Consider the following 20,762-nt stretch of genomic DNA (forward strand, 5'->3'; position numbering starts at 1 on the left):
TCTGTCGCGGCTCTCTTCACATTCGGAAATCGCACCTTCAAGATGGTGGAGCTGGCCAGCGGCGTGATGCATGAGGCCGCTGTAGTATTGACTAGGTAAACAAAAGCATTCATCCCCAACATCTCAGAGGCACATTAGTAGCCTGTACCTTGACGCGGAAGCGATGTTTTCCTCCCTTCCTTGTGGTGAAAGTGATTCCAAGCCAGTAAATGCTAGTCGCTTCGTCCGCGTTCTTAATTCTTCGCGGCGGCATATGGGGCTTTGGAGCCTCACTGCATCACTGTTCGCTTTGCCGTGAGGCCATTAGGCAGGTTCAATTTAAACTCGAGGTTGTCGACTGGATTTCTGCTTTCGAGCGTTACGGTGATGGCACTTTTGCCCTTCGCTACCAAGGCTTGCTCCCCCGCCTCTTGGTCCAGGTCAGGTTGTTGAGACAGAGGAATTGAGGGTACGGAGGGGCCGTGCGGTAGACACTTGAGATCAGGCGATGACGGATGAGGAATCCAAGGGGGGGTACAAGGTACAGAGGGCACGGTAAGAGGAGGAGGAGGAGCAGGCGTCTCTAACGAGGCAGAAGGGGGAGAATTCGACCGCTCAGCTCCGAGTAAACCCTAACAGCTCTGAAGAAAGCTGGGCGCTGCGTCCACTCTGGGTACGGCATATAACAACGCCAACGGTAACGCAAACGACGGCACCGACCATGGCGCCGGCGATGCAACCAACGGCGGCTTCGACCATGGCGCCCACAGTGCAAGCAGCGGAAGGTTCGACCCTAACCTGGACGGAGCAAAGTGCGGCTGGTTCCCGGAACTGGTACTCGATCACGTCCTCGTCGAATGGCACGGTATGTCTTTGAATGCAGGCCATTTCACAATGTGCACGATGCCCCTGTCTCCGCTGGTAGTCCCATCGTGTGTGCATGTCTCATCCAGGGTCGGAGTGCAGTGCTCGATCTGACGCATCATGCTCGAGTATCCATCCCATCATGCACAGAACCTTGCCGCTGTGGCGACTCAAGGCTCAACCTGAACGTCGACTAACGGAGGCGTCACCTGGACGAAGCAAACCGCTGCTGGTTCAAGTCTCTGGACGTCGATCGTGTCCTCATCGAGTGGCACGGTATGTCTTTGAATGCGGGTCATTTTACCAAGTGCACGGTGCCCCTGTCCTCATATGGTGGTCCATCTGATCCATCGTGCTGAACAACGCACCCCATCATACACAGAACCTTGCCGGCGTCGTGTTTGGAGGCTCAATCTGGACTTCCGGGTATCTGTACGCATGCGGCAGCGGAATGAAAGAAACACGTACTCTCAAACCTCTAGCCTTGCTGAAAGGCCATAGTAACAAAAATAATTTAATCGTCCTTTAGCCTCGAGTCGGCGTCCAACTCTGGCAAAGGACACTCTACGTCCTGTAACTTCCATGTTTAAAGGTTACTGAATCTGTTAGGGTTAGGGTGAGGATTAGGGCTAATCCTTACAGCGGAAGAATTAAAGAAACAAGTACTCTCAAACCTCTGGCGTACCCGTCCCTGTACAATATCTTTCCACGGCTTAGTGACAGATGCGGGTGAGCTTTCTATTGGCTGCTTTTCGGGCATGAGTGTGATCTATTTATCATGCCTTTATCGAGCAAGTAAATCGAGACAGTAAAATCATCTAGATATTCGTCATAAGTGGCTGTTTCCCCGAACCTATGAATGCCCGGATACGTTAAAGTGTTCTTGTTCCATACACTGACTTTCGCGGCCGGCAAGTAGGAGTGTTTAATGTGTGATCAAACCATCGACCCCGCTCTTGCCTGGGGTGGTCCCCAGACAGCAGACACCCAACACTACTTTTCATGTCAATGTGATACGAACAAGGTACAACAAAAAAAGTCACATACGCAATTGATTTGACCTAAGACGTCAATATTTTAAATCTGATTGCTCTTCAATCTTCCCCCCCCGTTCAATTCGTGCCACGTAGCAGCCTGGAGTCATGTTCACTACGAATCTCAATTTTACTGCACCTCCACTTTGTTCACGCCGAAAGCCATGTCACCGAAACCTGTCATTGTGCGAAGGAATACCAGAGAAAGCCCTCCTAAGCCCAGTGCAGTTACCACGCCGTCGAAGGGCGCTTTTAGATAAGTAGGCTTGGCCTTCGTATCGAACATCTGTCAATATAGGACAGATATGCATCAGAAGGAGGGATAGAGTGACTTGAGGATTCTAGAGAATTGATATGAAATTGCGCAAACTTGCTTGTCATTCCTGTATTGACAAGTCAGATGTACATTGATCTTAACAATGTCTTTCATACTAGGCCTCGCAACATGTCTTCATGATACACAAGCTTCCTTTACCTGTTGCGTCTTTGGTAACTGGTATGGCTTCATTGCCAGGGGTCGGAAAATGCTCATAGAGCGACGATTCATCGATACTGCTCCTACAGCTGTGACGACGCGGCCCGTGCCTAGACGAGACAGAAAGTTGTAGGGGAGAACAATATGAGAGAGAAATCTTACAAGAAATATATTTACATGGCACGCCACTGAATCCGCTTCCACAGCTGAGTCTCCTCGTGACTTTGAACACCTACATTCGCATCCGATTCTCGAAATCCCCTTGTGGGTGATTGAAGGGACATAACACAACGCCAAGCATGTCACAAGCTTTTTCGGTGTCCCCTGCCATATCTCAAAGCTGTCTTCCGTCAAACCTCATCACTACTCCCTCTTCAGCTTTCTCCTAGCTTTTGTAATATACGATCTCCACCCAAGCTCGGGCCTCTAATGACCAGAGCTCCAGAAGCAACTAGGCCTGCAATCCTACTTGAGGTCTCCATCGACAAGAACCCTAGCATCTTGAACTACATTCTCACCCATTACGTACCACGGGCGAACGATTGCAAAGCCATAAGTCCGAGCACTCGAAGAAAGAAAGTCTGAGTTGAGAAAGATGTGAGTTCGCATTAGGACAGTGAGACAAGGGCAAGCAAGGCAATCTTACTGAAGACAATCCGGGGTCCGTCCCTCCTCTCCCATGCTCAAACATTATCGTTTCCAGGAACTGCACGAATGCCATTCTCGCCATCCTCGCTCAATTCAGACTGCCAATGTACGACATGTGCCGCACTGTAACACACGTCTGAAATGACAAGAGCACATCAGCTTGGGAGAGCAAATGCCCGCATCTTCCTAGGTGCGGAGGGCGTTGGAATCGGGCCTGGCAAGTGATGGTGTTTGTCGTCCCGACGCCCCTGGCCGCCGAGGCACGTGACGTGCGACGTGGGAACTGCAGCGACGCATGCTCGTGCGTGTGGTATCTGGTAGTATCTGATAGAAGTTGTTCGTGTTCCAAGTACAATTTTGCTTTCTTAAGTGGATTGCTCCAGAGTTTTTGCTCTCATTACTAAAAAAAACTTGACTAACGCTTGTATCTCCTGGGTATGTAGCTGCTATGGTTTGAAGTAAAAATTGAGATAATGAAGAATTAAGAGCATGGAAGCTAGACGACGTGCTTTTACTTTTCTTTGTCGTCTAGCTCCACTGGTTGTATACTTGCACATTTATTTATTTGGTGACCATTCTCAAGCACTACCATACCCGGACCTCAAAATTGACGATAAAAGTATCAATTTCGCTTCGTATTACTTCTTTTCTTTCGAGATATTTTCGTCCTCTTTGCCCCTGACCCTCAAACTTGCGGCTCTTGCAGCCCCCCAAGCCCCGACTGAATCGCCACCCAAAGTCGCAACCTTGAAGTCTACATCGTTTGGGAGAATGCGCCAACCGTAGAAATTGAACCTTGCTTTTACCATATCTAAAAAGAGGGGGCCCGCTCCGCTCATACCTCCGGCAAACAAAATGAGGTCTGGATCCACGACCCGACATAAATTTAGGCATCCAAGGCCCAGATAATCAGCAACCTCCTCGACAACTTGCATGGCCAGTGAGTCAGGCGGAGGGTCGTTGCGACCTAACGACAAAGCAGCCTCAAAGACATCCTTTGATGTGAACGGTACCTCGTCTGCTTCACTTTCCTCTTCCGAATCTCTATCACGTCTATGTGAGCTTCCTATATCGTCTTTTGCTTGTCTTTCTATATCTATCTTAGCAGATCTTTCCTTCCGGTTTTCCACTGTTTTATCATCCCCACTCACTCTGAGACAACCGGTTTTACCTCTATCTGACGCCTTTACCCGTTTTTTCTTGAACCCGAGCTCTTCTGCTCGGCGTTTGACTGCCGAGGCCGAGACGTACATTTCCAAACACCCAAGTTGCCCGCAACCGCAAGCACGGCCCCCTTTCTCCACGACCATGTGGCCTCCCTCCACTAAGCCTCGCGATCCGGACCACACTTGCCCATTTAAAGCCAATGCCACCCCTATTCCAGTCCCTAGTGTTAGCATCACAACGCCAAGCTGCCCTCGGGCGGCCCCAGCCCACATCTCAGCACTGAGCGCAGCGTCGGCATCGTTGAGGAGGACTATAGGTGGACAAAAGATTTCCCCGACGGCGGCGCCCCTATCTCTGCCTTTTCCTGAGAATTTGATGCGTTCCGTCATCAACCTGATCAAGGGAATGCCTGTCTTCCATTCATCACTGAGGTTGGCGGCGCCTCCCGCAGTAGTCCCAGCGTCTTTTACATGTCCAGGATAGCCCAAACCAACAACCTTCACTTTCCCCCAATCTACGCCGGCTTGTGTCAATAACTTGCTGGATGCTTCGAAGAGCAAGGGGACGATGTTTTCTGGCGTTCGCCCGTCACGTGCTTCAGGCAAAGGAATTCGACAAAAAAAAGGCGGAGGGGAGCTTGGGCAGGGAGGATGGCAAGGGCCCGTCGAGGCTGTGGCTGATGGCAAGGGGGCTGCCAGAATTGCGAAAGGTATAAGGCCAGCTTTAACCGCGGTTCCCCCTAGATCGATGCCTAGAACAAAAGCCACTTTTTACCTACGATGTGAATGGGAATATCGTGTCTAGTGAGCGCGGATGGGGGGGCGTCAAATGCAGGACTTGAGGGAAAGTCTCGCCAGACCGACCTTGGCGATCCGTGCGCCCTCAAGTCGGCTCCGACAGTATCGTGCTGCAGTCGAGGAGTGCTCAGGCCCAAAAACCAGTCTTCGCCGTCTTTCAAGCCACCTTCTTGCATGGGAAACTGGTAATCTCCCTCTGATTCCAAGTCAATTTTTTCCTATGCAGCGAGAGTGCAACAAAGAGCGCGACCCGAAGCCATTCCCCCCGATCGACCCAGGCCCACGCGTGGGAGGGAGCCAACTCGCCTACCTGAATGCCGCAGAAGCAGCAAGAACAACGAAAAGAGCATGATCAACACCTTGATCATCCCGCTGCGGACACTGGCGAGCCGAAATCAACAGCAGAGGATCACAGTGTTCAGATCTACTTCTTCAGCGGAAATCCTTGTACGTCGAGGGAGGGATACAATCTGGAGGAAGATACAAGTTTTACTGGGAGAACTTTGAAACTCACAGATAAACACTGATTGAAAATGAATACCCTAAGTCTTGGGGGGGGTTTATGCGCTCTGTCATCGGTCACGCCTTTTTTCACTTCCGCGCTTTTCACCCAACTTCCCCGTCCTCCCCCTATCTCCCGCTCCCACAGATGTGTACGCATTGTACGACAACCTTCTGTCGCTCCTGCGCATCCGGGGGCACGCTAAAGGACGCCGGATCTCCACACTTCTTGTGACCTATCCCTCTTTGCCCGATTTCTTCCTAGCTGACCCTCAGGCAGCCTTTGCCTACATCGCCAAGGACGTGCACCAGCAAATCTGGGCCCACGAACGCGCCCGTCATTCGCCTTCTCCTACCCACACTCTTCTCGTCGGTCATTCCTTTGGCGCCTACATTGCCAACCTACTGCTGCCCCATCTCACGCCCGTTCCGATAGCATCCATCTACCTCTTCCCATTCCTCTCGGAGCCCTCTTGGCGGGGCAAGCTCCAGCTCGCTCTCGCCGACCAAGCCTACCGACGAACTCCTTTCTTGGGTAGCGCTGTCCATGGTGTCACCTCTTGCCTCTTTGATTGGGTCCTGCGCTTCATCTCTTCGCCGTTCAAGCGGCAGAGCCTAGGTGGCGGCATTGATCCTGAAACACTTCGCGCCATTTTGCGTGTGGCCGCTTGTGAGCGTGCCGAGATCGGGGGCAAAGGTCCGGACCTTTCCCATGTTGACATGCATGGGGAGCGGCATGGCAGCATGCCCTACCTGGTGTACACGGAGGGGGACGAGTGGAGCCCTCGGTACGTGTGGGACGCCTGGCCGGAGGAGCGCCGCGTGGACATGAGTCACGTGCCGCACGCCTTTCCCTGCCACGAGGCGCATGACGAGGAGGTGTGCGAGACTGTGCTGCAGATCGTCGGGAAGGTGGTGGGAGGGCATGAAGGCAAGGAGGCTCTGACCGACACCCGGGCCAGGCTCTAGAGTGACGACATGACACGAGAAGATGAAAGGAGGAAAAAATGCGCGAATGACAGGTCGTTGATTTCCTTTAAAGCTTGTTGCAATCTGGTTTCTGTACCATACTAGCTGAGTGAAACGATCAGCTCATGCTCCGGACTCGCATCTATGTACACAGACAAGCCTTAAGGCCAGCCAGAGGGGCATAACCCCTTGAGCTCCGCCCAGGCAAGCAAGCCACCCTATTCATTGCCTTGCTGAAGCCTTTTGGGGCTCACGCAAATTCTATGGCCCCCAAGTGGTGAGCATGCAAGAGGCAAGAATGACTCTTCTGCTTCTGGGTTATTTTTTGCATTTATGGAAGTCGAAGCCTCCGCAACCCAAGGTGGTGAGGAAGAAGAGAGCCAGGGCCAGGCCGAAAGAGAGCAAGAGATAACGGTTGAGGCGTCGCCACCACATACTCTGTTGAAGGCGTCGGGATTGTCTAGGAGTCGGTAACAGGGAGGAAGGGCAATAAGGTGTGCGTGCCTGTTGGTATCGAAGGGCGGCGCGGGGAAACGAGGCGCCATGCCGTCTCGCAGGGCACATGGAGCGGCCTCACATTTGTTGAAGTATCCACTTTCACATCAAATTTTCTACTTCTCTTGTTCGCCCTTCACTCACCTCTTGAACTGCACTGCCTGTTGGCTGAGCCTGTCTGTTTTGTCGACCAAAAGCTCGATTTTCTCGCCCCGTTCGAGCACCTGCGTTAGTAAAGCCGACAACCCCATAGGGGGACAGTTATCATGGCAAAAAGATTAAAAGCTCGTTCCAAGTCGCCATGCGTATACTCAGACTTGCAACCGATCTCCCGGAAGCCTGCCCCGCCCCCGGCTGTCTCCCGCTCTCTCACCTGGTCGATGTTCTCCACCATGACGCTCTTAGTGTCGTCGATCTTCGTGCGCAGCTGCTGCAAGTTATCGGCTGAAGGATCCGCGTTGTAAAAATCCATCATGCTTTTCAGAGAGGGCGAAAAGGATTCGTTCATGGCAAAAGCAATCGCCTAAGAGGAAAGGTGGAAAAGAATCAATGGCTGACATCTGACGCCCTTACTTCCACCCAAATATCCTTACCGTGTAGGCTGTATCCCCATACGCGGCCATGAAACGCCGCTGCACTTCTTCCAGGAACAAGAAAGCCATGCGACGCTTGTTCTCAGCGTCATCCACCATGCATAAGTATATGAGTGGCGACGAAGCGTGGCCCTGCCCGTCGACCAGGTAGTGAAAGATGTGCTGATCGTAAATGATGGACATCTTCTGTCCGCTAGTGGCAGGAACATCCGTTTGTATCGGATATTGCCAGTTGAGGAAGATGGAGTTGTTGTGGAGAGAGGGTGTGGTTCGACGGGAATGTCAGAAGTTGCAACGGCAATTGCTCTGAAATTGGCAGCGCGCTCCTCAATCACACAAGACTCCTCACAAGTCTCACCTCGACTCCCCATTGCTGCCTTGAGATACACCCTTGTCCTCGATGCGCGCTAGGAGGAATCGCGTTACTGTTGGGAAGTTGCCGCTCGTACTCTGAGAAGAAATGTGAAGAGCCAATAAGAGAGAGTGAACACGACACTGCCGAAAAGCCTACAATCTCTCAACGCCTCACCGTGAACTCTGCAAGTACAGTTTTGCCCCGTGCGACGAGCGCGTAAAGAATGGCCATGGTTGTGACGAGAAGGAAACACTTCAAGTGGCGTGAAGACTCCCTGCTCGCGCTGTTTGAATTCCCCGCTCACTATACTTTGGAGCGGTACCGGGCAATGTTTGCTTCCACTTGACACCTGACCTATAGGAAAAAGCACTTGAACCAATACGGAATGAAAATATTGAGAAAGGATGATTAGAGGCGGGTTGGAAATGCTGCGCGTTTTCCCGGAACATGCGTCGCGGGTTCGCCTCTCCCCACTCGAGACTCCCAACGAGGAAGTGTGTCATGATCGCTCCAGGCAGCCGACCCTCGGATCACTGGGCAATAAAGGCCCGCCGGCGTCGCAGTCACGGGCAGGTCGGGGTGGCAGATTTTGGACTGTGCGCCGGCTGTTATCCATAAGCCGGGGTATCGACCAAAATGTGACGCTTGATGGCCACCAAGGCGGTACTTGTGGCACTGCTCGCTCTGACGCTGTCGGGGGGATTGCCCCACCATCACCGTGACTTTTCATGCTTATGGCTGTCATACGTCCACCACGCACAGGGCACGGAGGAAGGAAGCCAGAGTGTGTTTGAGGATGACTTGTTGCTGGGCCCCAATCCAGCTGAGGCGAGAAGTTTTGTTTTCTCCTCTTTCCTCAACGAAGCCGCAACAGCAACCCTCCCCTTCAAGGAGAAGGAGGAGGGCCGCGAGCCTGACACTCACAGCCACGGCCACCGTGCTCGCATTGTCTGCCTGCATATCGACCTCTTTTACTTCGGCAAGCAGCCGATGTGGGACGATGGGCGGTCTGTCAGCTTTCACCCAAGGCCCTCCCGCCCCTCGGATCAACCGCCGAATCTGCCGCGTTGTTCCTTCACCACTTAGTGCGAGTCCTTTGCCGCGTAACGACGACGATAGCAAAAGAAAGACAATAGCGCCTACCAGTAGAGCACGCAGCGGATTGGATGGGGTGGGGCTGACAAGAGAGAAAGCTTTGTTGGGTAAGCATCAGAAGAGCAATTTGTGACGATGAAGCGTGAGATGGGTGCAAGGGCACGGGTTGGGACATTTTTCTATTTTCTCGACCACGTTTAGAAGGTGATAGGGGCAGAAAAAGCCCAAAGTTTTTGAGAGCTTCGCCCGTTCCTGTTGTCCCGTGTTCTCAACCCTGTGGTGCGCCTTCTCCCCTTCCAGGGGCCGTCGGTGGGAGTCTGGGCGTATGGGGAATTTTCACAGCCGCCGTGAACCTGCAGAAAGCCGAGGAAGCTAGCGTGGGCTCCCGCTCCTTTGTCTGGAAGCAGCCGTCGACGCTGAAGGAGGAGGGGGGCGGTTTGAGCGGACCGGGCCTGAGCCTGACTCCCCAGGGGCTCTTCCCCCTCGCCTTCGTCACCTACCTAGCCCGTTTCCTCCTAAATTTCGACTCTTCCGTATCCTCATGGTGGGACTCCGAGGTGGTCCCCGCTGTCCCTTCCAGCTACAGTAAAGGTTCGGGTGGAGAGACGCTGCCTGGTCGTGGAGGCGGGCTCTCTCCTACATGCCCTGATCGATTTCTCCTTCCTCCCTCCCTCCCTCCCTCCCCCCCTCCCCTTTCCCCCCATCGGCCTCTTCACCCAGGCTCATCGGCTCGACAACGCTTTCTCATGTCTCGCTTCGGGGAGCTCTCGACCACAGTGGAGCTGGGCTTGGGCCCCTTCGCCTCCAAGGGCAAGGAGGGCGTCCTCACCTTCTGCCAACGTCTCGTCGACCGTTACATCGGTGAGCGCGCCCGCCGCCCACCCAGGACTTGGATGAGCCTAGGGACGCGCTCGGCTCCTCGTACTGACGCCTGTCCCTGTTTCCCCTTCCAGGCCCCGAGAGCGAAGCCTACCCCCGCGGCACTCCCGAGGGCCGACGCATCCGCGAGCAACTGGCGCTCCTCTTCTCCCTCCTTCCCCCCACTGCGCAGCCCACAGCCCTCATCAACGAGCTGCTAGCCTCCCTTCCTCCGCCCAGTGGCACGTCCCGCATCTTCCAAGTCGAAAGCCTGGGGTAGGTGTCCCTAGAGAGGAGCTGGAGGGGCCGGGGGGCGTGGAGTGGGGGAGGGGGTCGAGGGCGGGGCTCTCTCTTCGTGGTCACCTCCAAGACAAAGTGTCATCCATCCTCTTCCTCTCTCGCTCCTTCCCTGTCTTCCTTCCCTGTCGCAGCGCGGGCCAGAGCAAGGTCCTGATGGATCAGACCGTCCGTGGGATGGGCCAAGACCCCTTGATGCTCCTCCCCGCCCGCAACATGGTGCCTTTCGCGGTGGGGGACTCGACCAAAGAGGCGAGGGGCGAGCAAGGGCTCTACTACAGGGTCCCAGGCCTCCAGTCGGTCCTAGAGGGCGCCTACTACGGGAAGGGCAGCGGGGACGGCGCGGATCCTGGAGACGGAGCCTCTCCAGGGGAGCACGTCGAGGGCGCAAACGTCGCGCCTTTCCCCTCCTCCGCCATCCCCATCTCCCCCTTCGGGCCCATCGCGGCTCGGCCCATCATGAAAGAGCGCAGTCTGGATCTGAATACCTACCTGCTCTTCGCCCTTGCCGGGGCCGTGGGCTGTGCGGGCACCCACTCCCTTGTCGTCCCCATCGGTGAGGGCCTCGCTCGTCTCTTGCGCGCCTCGCCCTCGTCCCCCAGCCCGTCCTCCGCCCTGTGACTGATCCTCCCTCTTCCTTCTTTCCTCTCCCATCCTAGACGTTGTCAAAACCAGGGCTCAGACCAGCGGGGGCGGGACCTCCATCCTGGAGGGCGTGCAGACCCTGGCCCGCGAGGAGGGCCTGGCTGGACTCACGCGCGGGATCGAGCCCACGCTCCTGGGGTATTTGTTCTACGGCGTGACGGTCTACCCTGGCTACGAGTTCTTCAAGCGGGCCCTGAATAGCGCGGGTGAGGATAGGAGTGGGCTTGAGCAAGGCAGATGTGTTTTCGGGTGGGAGGGTCCTGGAGGCGGTAGGAAGCGTTCAGCGATTCTCTGAATGCTGACCTCTCTCCTTCCCTCCCCCTTTCAGTGGGCCCAGCGGCCGCCACGCAGTTCCACGCTCCTCTTGTCATCCTCGCGGGCGCTTTGGCCACCGTCATCGCCTGTCTAGGTAACGTGTCGCGCGCCGTAGCCAGCCTCTTCTTTTATTACCCCCTGCTCCCTGCGTGCTTCCGATGTTCCTCTCTTTGCTTTGCCCGTGCATCTCTCTCCACTGCCTGGCCCAGCTCTCAACCTTTCCGTCATTCATTTCGCAGGGGTCTGTCCCGCCGAGGCGCTGCGCATTCGGATGGTGGCCAACGCCGAGTCCTTCCAGGACACGCTCACAGGCGCCGTGGAACAGGAGGGGGGAATTCCCTCCCTGTGGGACGGCTTTCCGCCCCTGCTCGTCCGACAGGTAAACCTGAACCATGCTGCGCCCATACCTACGTGATATTATTCTTCTGTGACTTTTTTATCATCGTCGTCGTCACTGCCCCTACACTCGGGTGTCTTGGCTTTTTCTCTGCCACAGGTGCTGTTCGGCATGATGAAATTTCTGGTCTTCGACTCCGTCGGGATAGCCATCTTCACGGCGGCGCCCTTCCTTCGCGAAAGCGTGGCTTCCTCACTGGCCGTGTCCCTCTTTAGCGGGGCCGTGGCCGGAGTTGCCTCCGCCATCGTCTCTCAACCAGGTAGGGTGGAAAAAGAGGGGGAAGGCGATGTCTTGGATGAGATGAAAGTGGGAGCACCGTACACAAAATCTTCAGTATGGATGACGTTGGGATGAATTCTAGGTGCGGCTCTCGAATATGCATGCGAATATCCGTAAGCCTCCCCAGTCCCATCATTTATATGTCGGTCAAGCCCTTCTAAGCCAGTACCCGGCAAGGCGCGCGGGAAGAGATTTCCCTCCTCTCTCTCTTGGCTGATCCCTTTTCTCACCCGCCTTCCGCTCTCCCTTTCTCAGCCGACACCATCCTCTCGAGAATGAATGCCGAGGCCCGGCCCAGTGTGATGGAAGCCGTCTCCTCCATCCTCGCAGAGAGGGGCGTCCAGGGCTTGTTTGTGGGGCTGGGCACTCGTTGCCTGTGGTCGGGGAGCATCATCAGCGGGCAATTCTTGCTTTATGATGTGTTCCGTAACCTTTTGCACGTGACAAGCGAGGACCTGGCGCAATACATGGATGTTATCGGCTCTTTCAGCAATTGAGGGAGGGGAATGAGAAGTCGGGAAGTAGAAATGGAAGGTGAACCTTCGCCATCGGAAAGGAGCGAGAGCAGGATCTTGTATACATAAGAAAGCGGTCAGAAATATGGCGTTCACGAAAAGAACAATCGAAAGTCTGCATGGTGTCTTGTACATCGCTTCGCAACTGCGAGCTGCGCGCATCATATTTCATCTTTTGTCTACCCTCGTTCGAACTCGATTGGCAAGGTATGAGTGGTTACCTTCTTTCTTTTAAATAACCAGGAGAAGACCTCCGTGCAGATGCTTAGGCAGGACACCGAGACCACAAGGCAAGCCACATCCCTTTGCCGTAGGATATCTCAAGACAGGGTATGTTGAGGCGGACGCTGAAAGCGAGGAGGGGCGCGTCTTCGAGAGGTAAAAGTTTTCACCCTGACCCCTTCAACACGCAGAGATTGATCATAATGAACAAGTTTGAATCACCTTTGAGAACGAACAATTACTTCAATACCGCTGCCTTCTCTCGCCCGCAGAGGACGCTCTTCTTAAGTTTTCCTTGCCCTCCGTCACATTTATGAAGCTCAAGCCTCAAGTCGATCCATGCGAGTCTTGCTCCACATTCTCCCACGACCACAAGAATGTGCCTACCGCATACTGAGAGTACCGTCTCATGCATAGCTGTCCATTGAAGACTGGCTAGAGCCAACCTGAGCATGAAAAGGAACGGCAAAAGATAGATTGTGAGGCACACCCATACGAAGGCGCTTTCCCAGGGCCTGGCCGCCTCAGCCAGGCATACACGTACATGGAGGTACTGCCTCCACATGAGAAGGAAGATGGAGAAGACACCGAAAATGACAGCAAGGAAGAAGGCAAACGTGGCGGTGGCCTGTCCCGCGCTCTTCTCGCTGGCGGTGACGGCGTCTCGGCTGTAGTCGTGGGGGAGAACGGGAAGGAGGCGGTGGCACCAGCGACGCAGCAGTGTGGGTGATGAAATGATCGAGAATGAGCAGAGCAGGGCAAAGACTATCGTACAAGGTTGTTAAAATGGCATCCATCATTCCAGAACCCTGACTTGTCCTTTACCTGTGCGCCTCGAAGATGGTGAAGAGCATGAGCTCAATCTGTGAGAACATGGCAGTGCAACCAAGCAGCACGCCTGTCGCGACGGGAGTTTGGACTCTGCGGACGAGAGAATGAAAAAATGAGCTCTTGGTGTAGCTATCTTAATAATGTAGCTTCGCAAGGTCTGTCCAGTTATTGCCGTCCTCTTGTGGTATCACCCCCGACGACGTTGTCTCCCCTATCCTGTTGCGGATCCCCGTTCCTACCTGTTGAATACCAATGTGCCACCGATCAGAATAGCCAGCAAAACCAGCATAGACCAGATCGCAGCGAAGGCGGTGGGTTGTGTGGCGACAGGGGTTTCGCTTTTGGAAAGCCGCGAGGCAAGAACGAGGGCGGCGATAACGTACTACAGAATATAAAGTCACGGAAAGGTTTTGCATTATGATCAGACCCCGTCAACCTCTTCAAACAGCAAGAGACAAGGATTTCCCGTACAATTGTAATTATGACGTCCTATCATGCGAGACGTCCCCATTTGCTTGCATAAAGACCTACCGCCACGGAGACTGCCATGCATGTGTACCAGGTAAGCTTTAGGAGGCGCCCTTTATCATCGAAGATGCTCATGCTTGATGTCGCGAACCCGAAAAAGTCAGTCGGGACGAGTTTATCTACTGTGACGAAAGGTGATAAAGAGATTGGTGTGAGTGCCACACAATTCCTTTTTCGCACATCAGTGCTGCGCATTTGTCAGAGAACACCACGCTTGGGTAGTATGATTAATAGAAATAGGTGACCCGAGGACAAAGAAATCACGGTACTGTCAGGAAGAAGAAGCGATGACATTGTCGTGATGATCATGCGTAAAATAAACATGGAATGTTCCCTGTATGGCCTTAAAGGAGAAGCAGGTAAGTGTGCTAACGCGCCATGGGCCCGAGGCCTCTCATTCGAATGCCACCTTCGGAAGTGGACTCTGTTTGAGGCACATTTAAAGTAACACCTCCCTTGGTAGCACTGAGTCAGGCCAAACGCTCCAATTTCTCCACGCCAATAGCAGACCGATTGCCGATGCACCCGATGGACTCTTGATGGTGCCAAATTTCAGGCAAGCAAAGCGACCGCGGGCGAAGAAGGGCGAAGGCGACACTTTCTTTACAGCCCCCGCCAAAAATGTTGGTCAAATCGGACCACAGACACACATCCTCGTGTCGTGCAGACATAAAGATAATGTTGTGGAGTTCAATGCCATCGATCGAAAATATGCCCCCAAGGATTTTAGGGCTGGGAGACGATTTTTTGTTAACTTTCACTTTTTCAAGTGCAACTTGTTCTTTGTTGGCGCCATAAGTCCTTACGTCTCGAATGACACCTAATTTCCGTGATGGATCCCATGCATCCAACCTACCAACTCCACAGCGGCAAATAAGCCCGTTTTAAACACACAGTTTGAAAGGAGCATGGCAACTTACCATGCCCTCGTAGTGCTGGCCTCTGCCTGCATGCTCATCTTCCTGGGTACCACCACAGAGGCCACAAGCACAACACATCCCTACGCATCGTTCATTCATCTGGCCAGCGTGGGGGCGTGGTTCGGCATCTCGTTCTGGGTCACTTTCGTGGCGGGCGTCCTTCTTTTCAAATACCTGCCCCGTCATCAATTCGGAAGCGTGCAAGGGAAAATTTTCCCCTACTACTTCGCTCTCTCCCTTGTCCTCACCTCCCTGGCGCTGGCATCCTGGGTGCACCTGGAGGGAGGCCTCGACTTACTCGCCGCCATCAAGAGCGGCAACGAGGACGGCAAGGTCGTTGCTTGTCTGGGCGGGGCTGCTCTGCTCTCTGCATTGCAGCTTCTCGTGCTGGGACCATGCGTGACCAAGGCCATGGAGGCCCGCAACAAAAAAGAGAAGGTAGGCGCCTTTAGTGACACCGTGATTGTACAATCTCTCTGTCCACTCACTTGCTCCTTACACATTTCATACCGCCGCCTTCTCTCAGGAGGAAGGCTTCGCAGACACCACAAGCAAGGTGGGCCGGAGCCCTGAGCTGCTACAGCTGGGGGCGGCGTTCGCGCGCATGCACGGCCTTTCATCCACCGCGAATCTCCTAGTTTTTCTGGGAGCACTTTTTCAGCTCTACGTCTTGTCTGCCAAGCATGTCACGTTTGCGACGATGGCGCCAACGGTCGCGAAAGCCACCTTTTGGCCGTGGTCATAGAGGAGGTTGTCACGAGAAGTCATGAGAAGGGCATGCAAGGTGTCTCTTCGGTGCCAGGACATCAAATGAACTTGCGCAGTCCAAGATGTCAAGGTCGAGAGTTGTGTGTATGTTGGGATGTTTGTGTGTGGTTGTTGTCAATCGCTCTGACGTTCATAACATTGAAGTCCGAGCGCGTATTCAAGAAAGAGATTCATTGTAAAGGAATTTAGATCAAGAGCTCACGACTCATGTCCTGTTTCTTTGGAAATCATTGCTTTCTATTGCATGGGTACATTATGACGCGCGGTAGGCAAGCGCCTGAGGAATTTAGTGCCTGTATGTAGGCACCTGAAATTGTGATGAAAATGCCCCGCCTTCGGGGCAATTTGAAGTTTTAGTCCGCAGTCCATCCCGGGCCCCTCCTGTCCTCAAATATAGCTCATTCCTGCTTCACCCATCCCGTGTGGAAACGCGCCCCGTGCTATCTTGACTGCAAGCGGTTGCCCTGCTCGACTAGACTTGCTTTTTTTTTCCTGTGTTTTTGGCCTACATCTCGAACACCGCGTTCTCACCGTTTTGCGGTTACCTGATTCCCTTTCACAACCCAACAGGATTCCATGCGCCCGGGGGGCCATATGAAAAGGCAGGAAAGTCCTAACAACCGTACATAGGAGGGAAAATCTGGGCCAACATATTAATGGTCACGCCGGTTGGTCAATTTTCTGACCGATGGAAGCTGTTTTTGTACCGGCTGAAACACTTCACCCCCGTGGCGTGGACGCTGGCCCTCACCTGTGTCCTCTTCGGCCTCTGCCTTCTCGACACGACGCTGGAAGGTGAGCCGCTCCTCGTCCTCCTTATCTTGGGGCTATCGCTAGCTTTGTACAGTGCTGCCGCCTTGGGGTATTTGATCGTGTCGGCGGACACCAAAGCCGAGGAATGGGGCCACGGGTTGACGGAGCCCGAGCTCGATCTTCTCTACGACGCTCCCCGCCTGCCCCTGGAGCAGGTGGCGGACATCCTCGGCACTGACACTGTGACGGGCCTCACGCAACGGCACGCCTTGGCCAGGGAGGCAGAGTTGGCGTTAGTGTCTCGACGGAGGTCGTCGTCCGCGCACTCGGGGACGCACTCCCTGCTCCTCGCCCTGCACGAGGAGGCCTGGGGCCCCTCATCCTGGTGCACGGCCACCCTCTTAGCCCTCGCTATCGTCCAGACCATCATGCTGCCTCCCGCCTCCCCGATGCTGCCACTGGCTCTGGCCCTCATCCTCCTCCTCCTCGTCCTCTCCGTCCTCGCGATGCGCGCGCTCTGGTGCCTGCGCATGTGCACCCGGGGGCCGCGGGGGCGTTGCCCGCTTGGCCCGTCTCGGTCGTCCGGGACGGGGAGGTGATGGAGCTGCCCGCGGAGAGGGTGGTGGTAGGCGACCTCCTCCTCCTCACCCCGGGGCAGGAGCTCTGCGCGGACGTGCGGCTGGTGGAGGCTGAGGCGGGCCCGTCGCGGCGCATCAAGTTGGAGATGGACGAGTCGGACCTAGATCGGGTGCGGGGGAGGCTGGCAGCCTTGGGGGTGAGCGAGGAGGCGCGGGGGCAGGGGAGGATGGAGGTCCTGTGCGGTGTGCGCATTGGGGGAGGCGGGGAGGAGGGAGGAGGAGGGGGAGCGCATCGAAGGGAGGGGGAAGGAGAGGAAGGCGCGCGGGAGCCGGAGGACCGTGAGGAGAAGCGCCCGCCCCCCGAGAGGGGCTGGTCGCAGACACTCAGGGCTCAGCGGCCGCCTTCGACGGCCCTCCAACCCCACGTTTCCTTCTCCCAGGCCACCTTCTCCATGGCGACCGCCCCCCCCCCTCGCCAACACGGGCGGCGCGAAGGGCGGGCGGGATCCTGGCAGCCCCTCCAAGCTGGACGCGCTGGCCGGGACGGAGCAGGGGCCGGTCCAGCACCGGCGCCGCACCTACATGGCCCTGGCGGGCTCCGTGGTCACCCAGGGCCGGGGCCGCGGCCTCGTCGTCTCCCTCCCTCCCCACACGGAGATGGGCCGTCTGACCCGGCTGCTGAAGCGGGCGGAGTGGGTACAGCGGCAGGCGGGGGCGGAAGGGCTAGGGCAGGGGACGACGAGCCCTCGGAGGGGGACGTGGCGGCCCTCGGCCCCCCGCCCTCTCTCCCCCCGCCTGCCGCCCTCCACCGCCTCCCCTCCCGGGGCCCCTGCCGACGTCGCCAGCAGCCCCCACTTGTCTGAGAGGGACCGCTCTCCCCCCGCACCCGCCCTGGCGCTCCCCAGCTCCGCCATCTCCATTCCCTCCCCCCCTCCCCTGCGTCCCAGCAACCGTCCTCCCGCCGCCGCCCTCCCCTCGGATCCACCCCTCCGGGCGCCTCGACCGCCTCCCTCTTTGGCAGCGGCGGGAGGAGGATGGGCCGTGGCGGGAGACCTTTACGCTCGACGCTCTCTCCCCTCGACCCCGACTTGAGGAGGGAGACTCTCCCACCCAGGCCCGGCGCCTTCCTCCCCTTCTCGCCCACCGCGGAGCACCAGCCCTACCCCACCACCTCCTCCCTCCCCTCGCACCAACTCCCCCCCGCCCTTCACGACAGCTCCTTCGTCTCCGCTGCCGTCACCCTCCGTCCCTCCCTCCCTCCCCCAGCGGCTTCCTCCGCCCCCGCCCTCCCCCGCCTGCTCTTCGATCCCTCGCTCACGGACCTGGAAGACCTCCTCTTGTGGACCGGCGTCCTCGTCTCCCTCGCCAGCCTGGTCAGCTCCCACGCCCTCGCCAAAATGGAGGAGCGGGAGCCGTTGCTGGGCTTGATGGGCGCTCTCAGCCTCCTGTACGCGGTGGCCCCCCGAGGGGACCTGCGGGAGATGTGGCGTCAGGCCCTATCGGTGGGGGCGTGGGCGTGGGGCAAGGGGCGAGGGCGGGGGGCGATGGGCCTCCGGGAGGGGGAGGGCGTGCAGGCGGTGGAGCGACTGGCCTTGATGGGGGCCGTGGTCCTGGACAAGGCGGGCACGCTGACGCGGGACGCGCCCCTGCTCCGAGCCTTGGGCCTGGCCACGGGCCTGGGGACCTTGCGGGTGTGGGGGGCCGGGGCAGAGGAGGGTCTGGCAGCGCTCAGGGGGACGCTGAGGCGGCGAGTGGGGGCGGGCTCCCCGGGGGGAAGGGACGGGGGAGGAACGGCGGGAGGGGAGGAGGAAGGGGAGCGGGAGGGGGTGCGGGAGCGTGCTGGAGGCCTGGCTGCTCACCTCGTCCCTTGGGGACGAGGCCACGCGGAGGGAGCAAATGAACCGGCGACAGCGGAATTTGGCGCGAAAGGGAGAGCGAGGCCTCGGGGTCCACACGCACAGCGTCGACTCGCTCCCCGCCCTGGCCTCCCGGGAGGGCCTTGCGGGGGTCCTAAGCCGGCTCCTGAACGTGGACAAGGAATGGACCGGCCTCCCCCCCATCGACCGCGCGCTCCTCTCCGCCCTCGCCTCCCCGCCCTCGCAATCCACCGGGCCGCAGGCTTCCCAGCCCTCCGTCGTCCCACCGCGATCGCCCTCCTCCCCCCGTCCCTCCGTCCAAGGCGGGCATTCCCCTCCCTCCCCCGGCCCCTGCCCTTCCTCCCTTCCCCCGCCTCCCACCCAGTCCCCTCCCCGCCCCACAGACCTCCCGCCCGCATTGCTCTCGATGCTCCTGGGGAAGATCCGAGGGGAGGCGCGGCTGGTCTCCTACTCGCCCTACGACGCCGAAGCAGGGTTTGAGGCTCGGACGTACGCGTGGAAAAGCAACGGGAAGGAGGGAGGGAGGAACGGGCAAGGTCGAGGACAGGAGCAGGCGGTGTACAAGACGTTCTTCCGCGCGACGCCCGAGGCCATCTTGGCGCACTGCGACCAAGTGGCGGAATTGGGGGCGAAAAGGGGAGAGGGCGGGCAGCAAGGGAGTCCGAGGCGAGGGCGGGGGGGAGGCAGGGGCAGTGTCTCCCTCCACCCCGCCCTCCGTCAGTGCCTGGACTCCAGCCTTGCCGCCCTGGCGGAGGCGGAGGGGTGCACCCTGGTGGGACTGGCGGTGAAAGAGGAGGAGGAGATGTACGAGAAGGCCCTCTGGCGGGCCAGGGAGGCCGGGGTGGCGGCATGGGCCGGGGGCCCGCGGTTGACGCGGATTGTTTCGGATCATGAGGGCGAGAGGGAGGCGGACCGCGAGGAGGGAGGGGCGGGGGCTGCCACGAGCGGTGGGGAGGATGAGGGCGATTTTCCTACCCTGCCTCCAACGCTTCGAACCGCAGGGGCGAACGGGATGGAAGGAGGGGGCTGTGGCCGGGGACCCTCCATCCACGGGAGTCGCCATGGGGCCAGTTTTTTGGAAGCAGCGCCGGAGCGCTTGGACGGAGCTCGCTTTCTTGGCGTGTTGGCCTTCCTGGACCCGCCCGTGGAGGGGGTGGAGGGGGCTGTGCGGGCTCTGAGAGGGAGGAGGGGGCGCGGAAGGCGGGTGGTCCTGGTGACGGGGGAGGGGGAGGAGGCCGCCGAGACGCTCGCGAGGCAGGTGGGCTTGCTGGAGGGGCGGAGGGGGGGCAAGGAGGTGCTGTATGCGCCCCACGCCCGAGGCCCCTTCCTGTCCCTGGCCCTGGAAGAGGACGAGAAGGTTGCGGTGGTCTGCCGCGCCAGCCCGCAAGACCGGGTCCGGGTGGTGCAGGCGATGGAGGGCGGGAGGGGGGGGGGGGCGGGCGGAGGAGGAGCGCGTGGTGGCGGTGACGGGGAACGGAGCTGCCGACGTCCCGGCCTTGCTGTGGCCGTCCTCGCTGGGCGTGGTCTTGGAGGGCGGGGCCGCGGAGGGGGGAGCATGGGATGCCCGAGAAGGCCACCGGCCTCCGACCGGGAGGACTGAGGCCGAGACGGTGGGCCCGGGCCGTGGGCGTCGCCGGAGTATGTATCCCTCGCACCGCGTGGTCTCTGACATCGCGCGCCGCGTGGCCAATCTGGCCGTCATGGACGGGGGCTTGCCCGCTTTCGCTTCGGCCGCTGCCTGCGCCCGCCATCTCCTCCGCCGCTCCCAGGCGGCGGCCACCCACACACTGGCCTGTCATTTCGCCCTGGCCCTCCTCTGGCTCCCCGTCTTGTGGCTCACACTCAAGGGGGTGGGCGGGCCGGGGAGGGGGTTTGCTAGCTTGCCTCTGGTGCCGGTGCAGATTTTGCTCCTGGAAGGGTGCCGCATGGTGGGGGTAGGGGCCGGCTTCTATCTGACCGGGTGGTCGGGCGGGGTGGGGGGGGAAGAGGTGGGGGGCGATGATGCTG

General features: G+C 57.9%; 6 protein-coding genes across 6 annotated transcripts; 3 read left to right on the top strand and 3 right to left on the bottom strand.

The window, feature by feature from the left end:
• Positions 1-1,525: 1,525 nt before the first annotated feature.
• On the bottom strand, positions 1,526-4,556 carry GLK (glucokinase; the record flags this gene model as incomplete). The annotated part of the gene is made up of 3 exons (XM_005854793.1): positions 1,526-2,163; positions 2,882-2,933; positions 3,643-4,556. The coding sequence occupies 3 exons, from the start codon at positions 4,554-4,556 to the stop codon at positions 2,008-2,010; spliced, it is 1,122 nt and encodes a 373-aa protein (XP_005854855.1). The 3' UTR covers positions 1,526-2,007.
• A 631-nt stretch (positions 4,557-5,187) lies between these two features.
• NGA_0419200 (uncharacterized protein) lies at positions 5,188-6,434 on the top strand (the record flags this gene model as incomplete). The annotated part of the gene is made up of 2 exons (XM_005854791.1): positions 5,188-5,411; positions 5,614-6,434. Exons 1-2 carry the CDS (start codon positions 5,279-5,281, stop codon positions 6,432-6,434), a joined length of 954 nt encoding a protein of 317 aa, XP_005854853.1. The 5' UTR covers positions 5,188-5,278.
• Positions 6,435-6,765: 331 nt separating this feature from the next.
• VAMP7 (vesicle-associated membrane protein 7) lies at positions 6,766-8,248 on the bottom strand (the record flags this gene model as incomplete). Its single annotated transcript, XM_005854794.1, has 6 exons — positions 8,052-8,248; positions 7,881-7,972; positions 7,523-7,715; positions 7,303-7,452; positions 7,074-7,153; positions 6,766-6,781 (listed from the first exon to the last, which is right to left on the bottom strand). Exons 1-6 carry the CDS (start codon positions 8,106-8,108, stop codon positions 6,766-6,768), a joined length of 588 nt encoding a protein of 195 aa, XP_005854856.1. The 5' UTR covers positions 8,109-8,248.
• Positions 8,249-8,639: 391 nt separating this feature from the next.
• Positions 8,640-12,405, top strand: NGA_0419000 (mitochondrial phosphate carrier protein; the record flags this gene model as incomplete). The annotated part of the gene is made up of 10 exons (XM_005854790.1): positions 8,640-8,884; positions 8,964-9,079; positions 9,273-9,833; positions 9,926-10,106; positions 10,262-10,683; positions 10,787-11,041; positions 11,101-11,181; positions 11,327-11,466; positions 11,584-11,743; positions 12,019-12,405. Coding segments are annotated over 10 exons (2,403 nt in total), but the record flags the coding sequence as incomplete, so codon positions are not given.
• A 12-nt stretch (positions 12,406-12,417) lies between these two features.
• NGA_0208702 (uncharacterized protein) lies at positions 12,418-13,985 on the bottom strand. The gene is made up of 5 exons (XM_005854788.1): positions 13,863-13,985; positions 13,571-13,713; positions 13,326-13,421; positions 13,045-13,168; positions 12,418-12,946 (listed from the first exon to the last, which is right to left on the bottom strand). Exons 1-5 carry the CDS (start codon positions 13,932-13,934, stop codon positions 12,908-12,910), a joined length of 474 nt encoding a protein of 157 aa, XP_005854850.1. The 5' UTR covers positions 13,935-13,985; the 3' UTR covers positions 12,418-12,907.
• A 731-nt stretch (positions 13,986-14,716) lies between these two features.
• On the top strand, positions 14,717-15,555 carry NGA_0208802 (uncharacterized protein). Its single transcript, XM_005854789.1, has 2 exons — positions 14,717-15,217; positions 15,306-15,555. The coding sequence occupies exons 1-2, from the start codon at positions 14,768-14,770 to the stop codon at positions 15,522-15,524; spliced, it is 669 nt and encodes a 222-aa protein (XP_005854851.1). The 5' UTR covers positions 14,717-14,767; the 3' UTR covers positions 15,525-15,555.
• Positions 15,556-20,762: the final 5,207 nt, after the last annotated feature.

The sequence above is a fragment of the Nannochloropsis gaditana genome, assembly GCF_000240725.1.
Source record: "Nannochloropsis gaditana CCMP526 unplaced genomic scaffold scaffold384, whole genome shotgun sequence".
Lineage (NCBI taxonomy): Eukaryota > Eustigmatophyceae > Eustigmatales > Monodopsidaceae > Microchloropsis > Microchloropsis gaditana.

Excerpts from the sequence above, each read along its gene's own strand:
- NGA_0208702 (XM_005854788.1), bottom strand. The coding sequence starts at position 13,934 with ATGAGCATCTTCGATGATAAAGGGCGCCTCCTAAAGCTTACCTGGTAC. Across the intron at positions 13,714-13,862 it reads GCATGGCAGTCTCCGTGGCG|TACGTTATCGCCGCCCTCGT; the intron begins GTAGGTCTTTAT and ends TATATTCTGTAG. Across the intron at positions 13,422-13,570 it reads GGCACATTGGTATTCAACAG|AGTCCAAACTCCCGTCGCGA; the intron begins GTAGGAACGGGG and ends TCTCGTCCGCAG.
- NGA_0208802 (XM_005854789.1), top strand. The coding sequence starts at position 14,768 with ATGGCAACTTACCATGCCCTCGTAGTGCTGGCCTCTGCCTGCATGCTC. Across the intron at positions 15,218-15,305 it reads CCCGCAACAAAAAAGAGAAG|GAGGAAGGCTTCGCAGACAC; the intron begins GTAGGCGCCTTT and ends GCCTTCTCTCAG.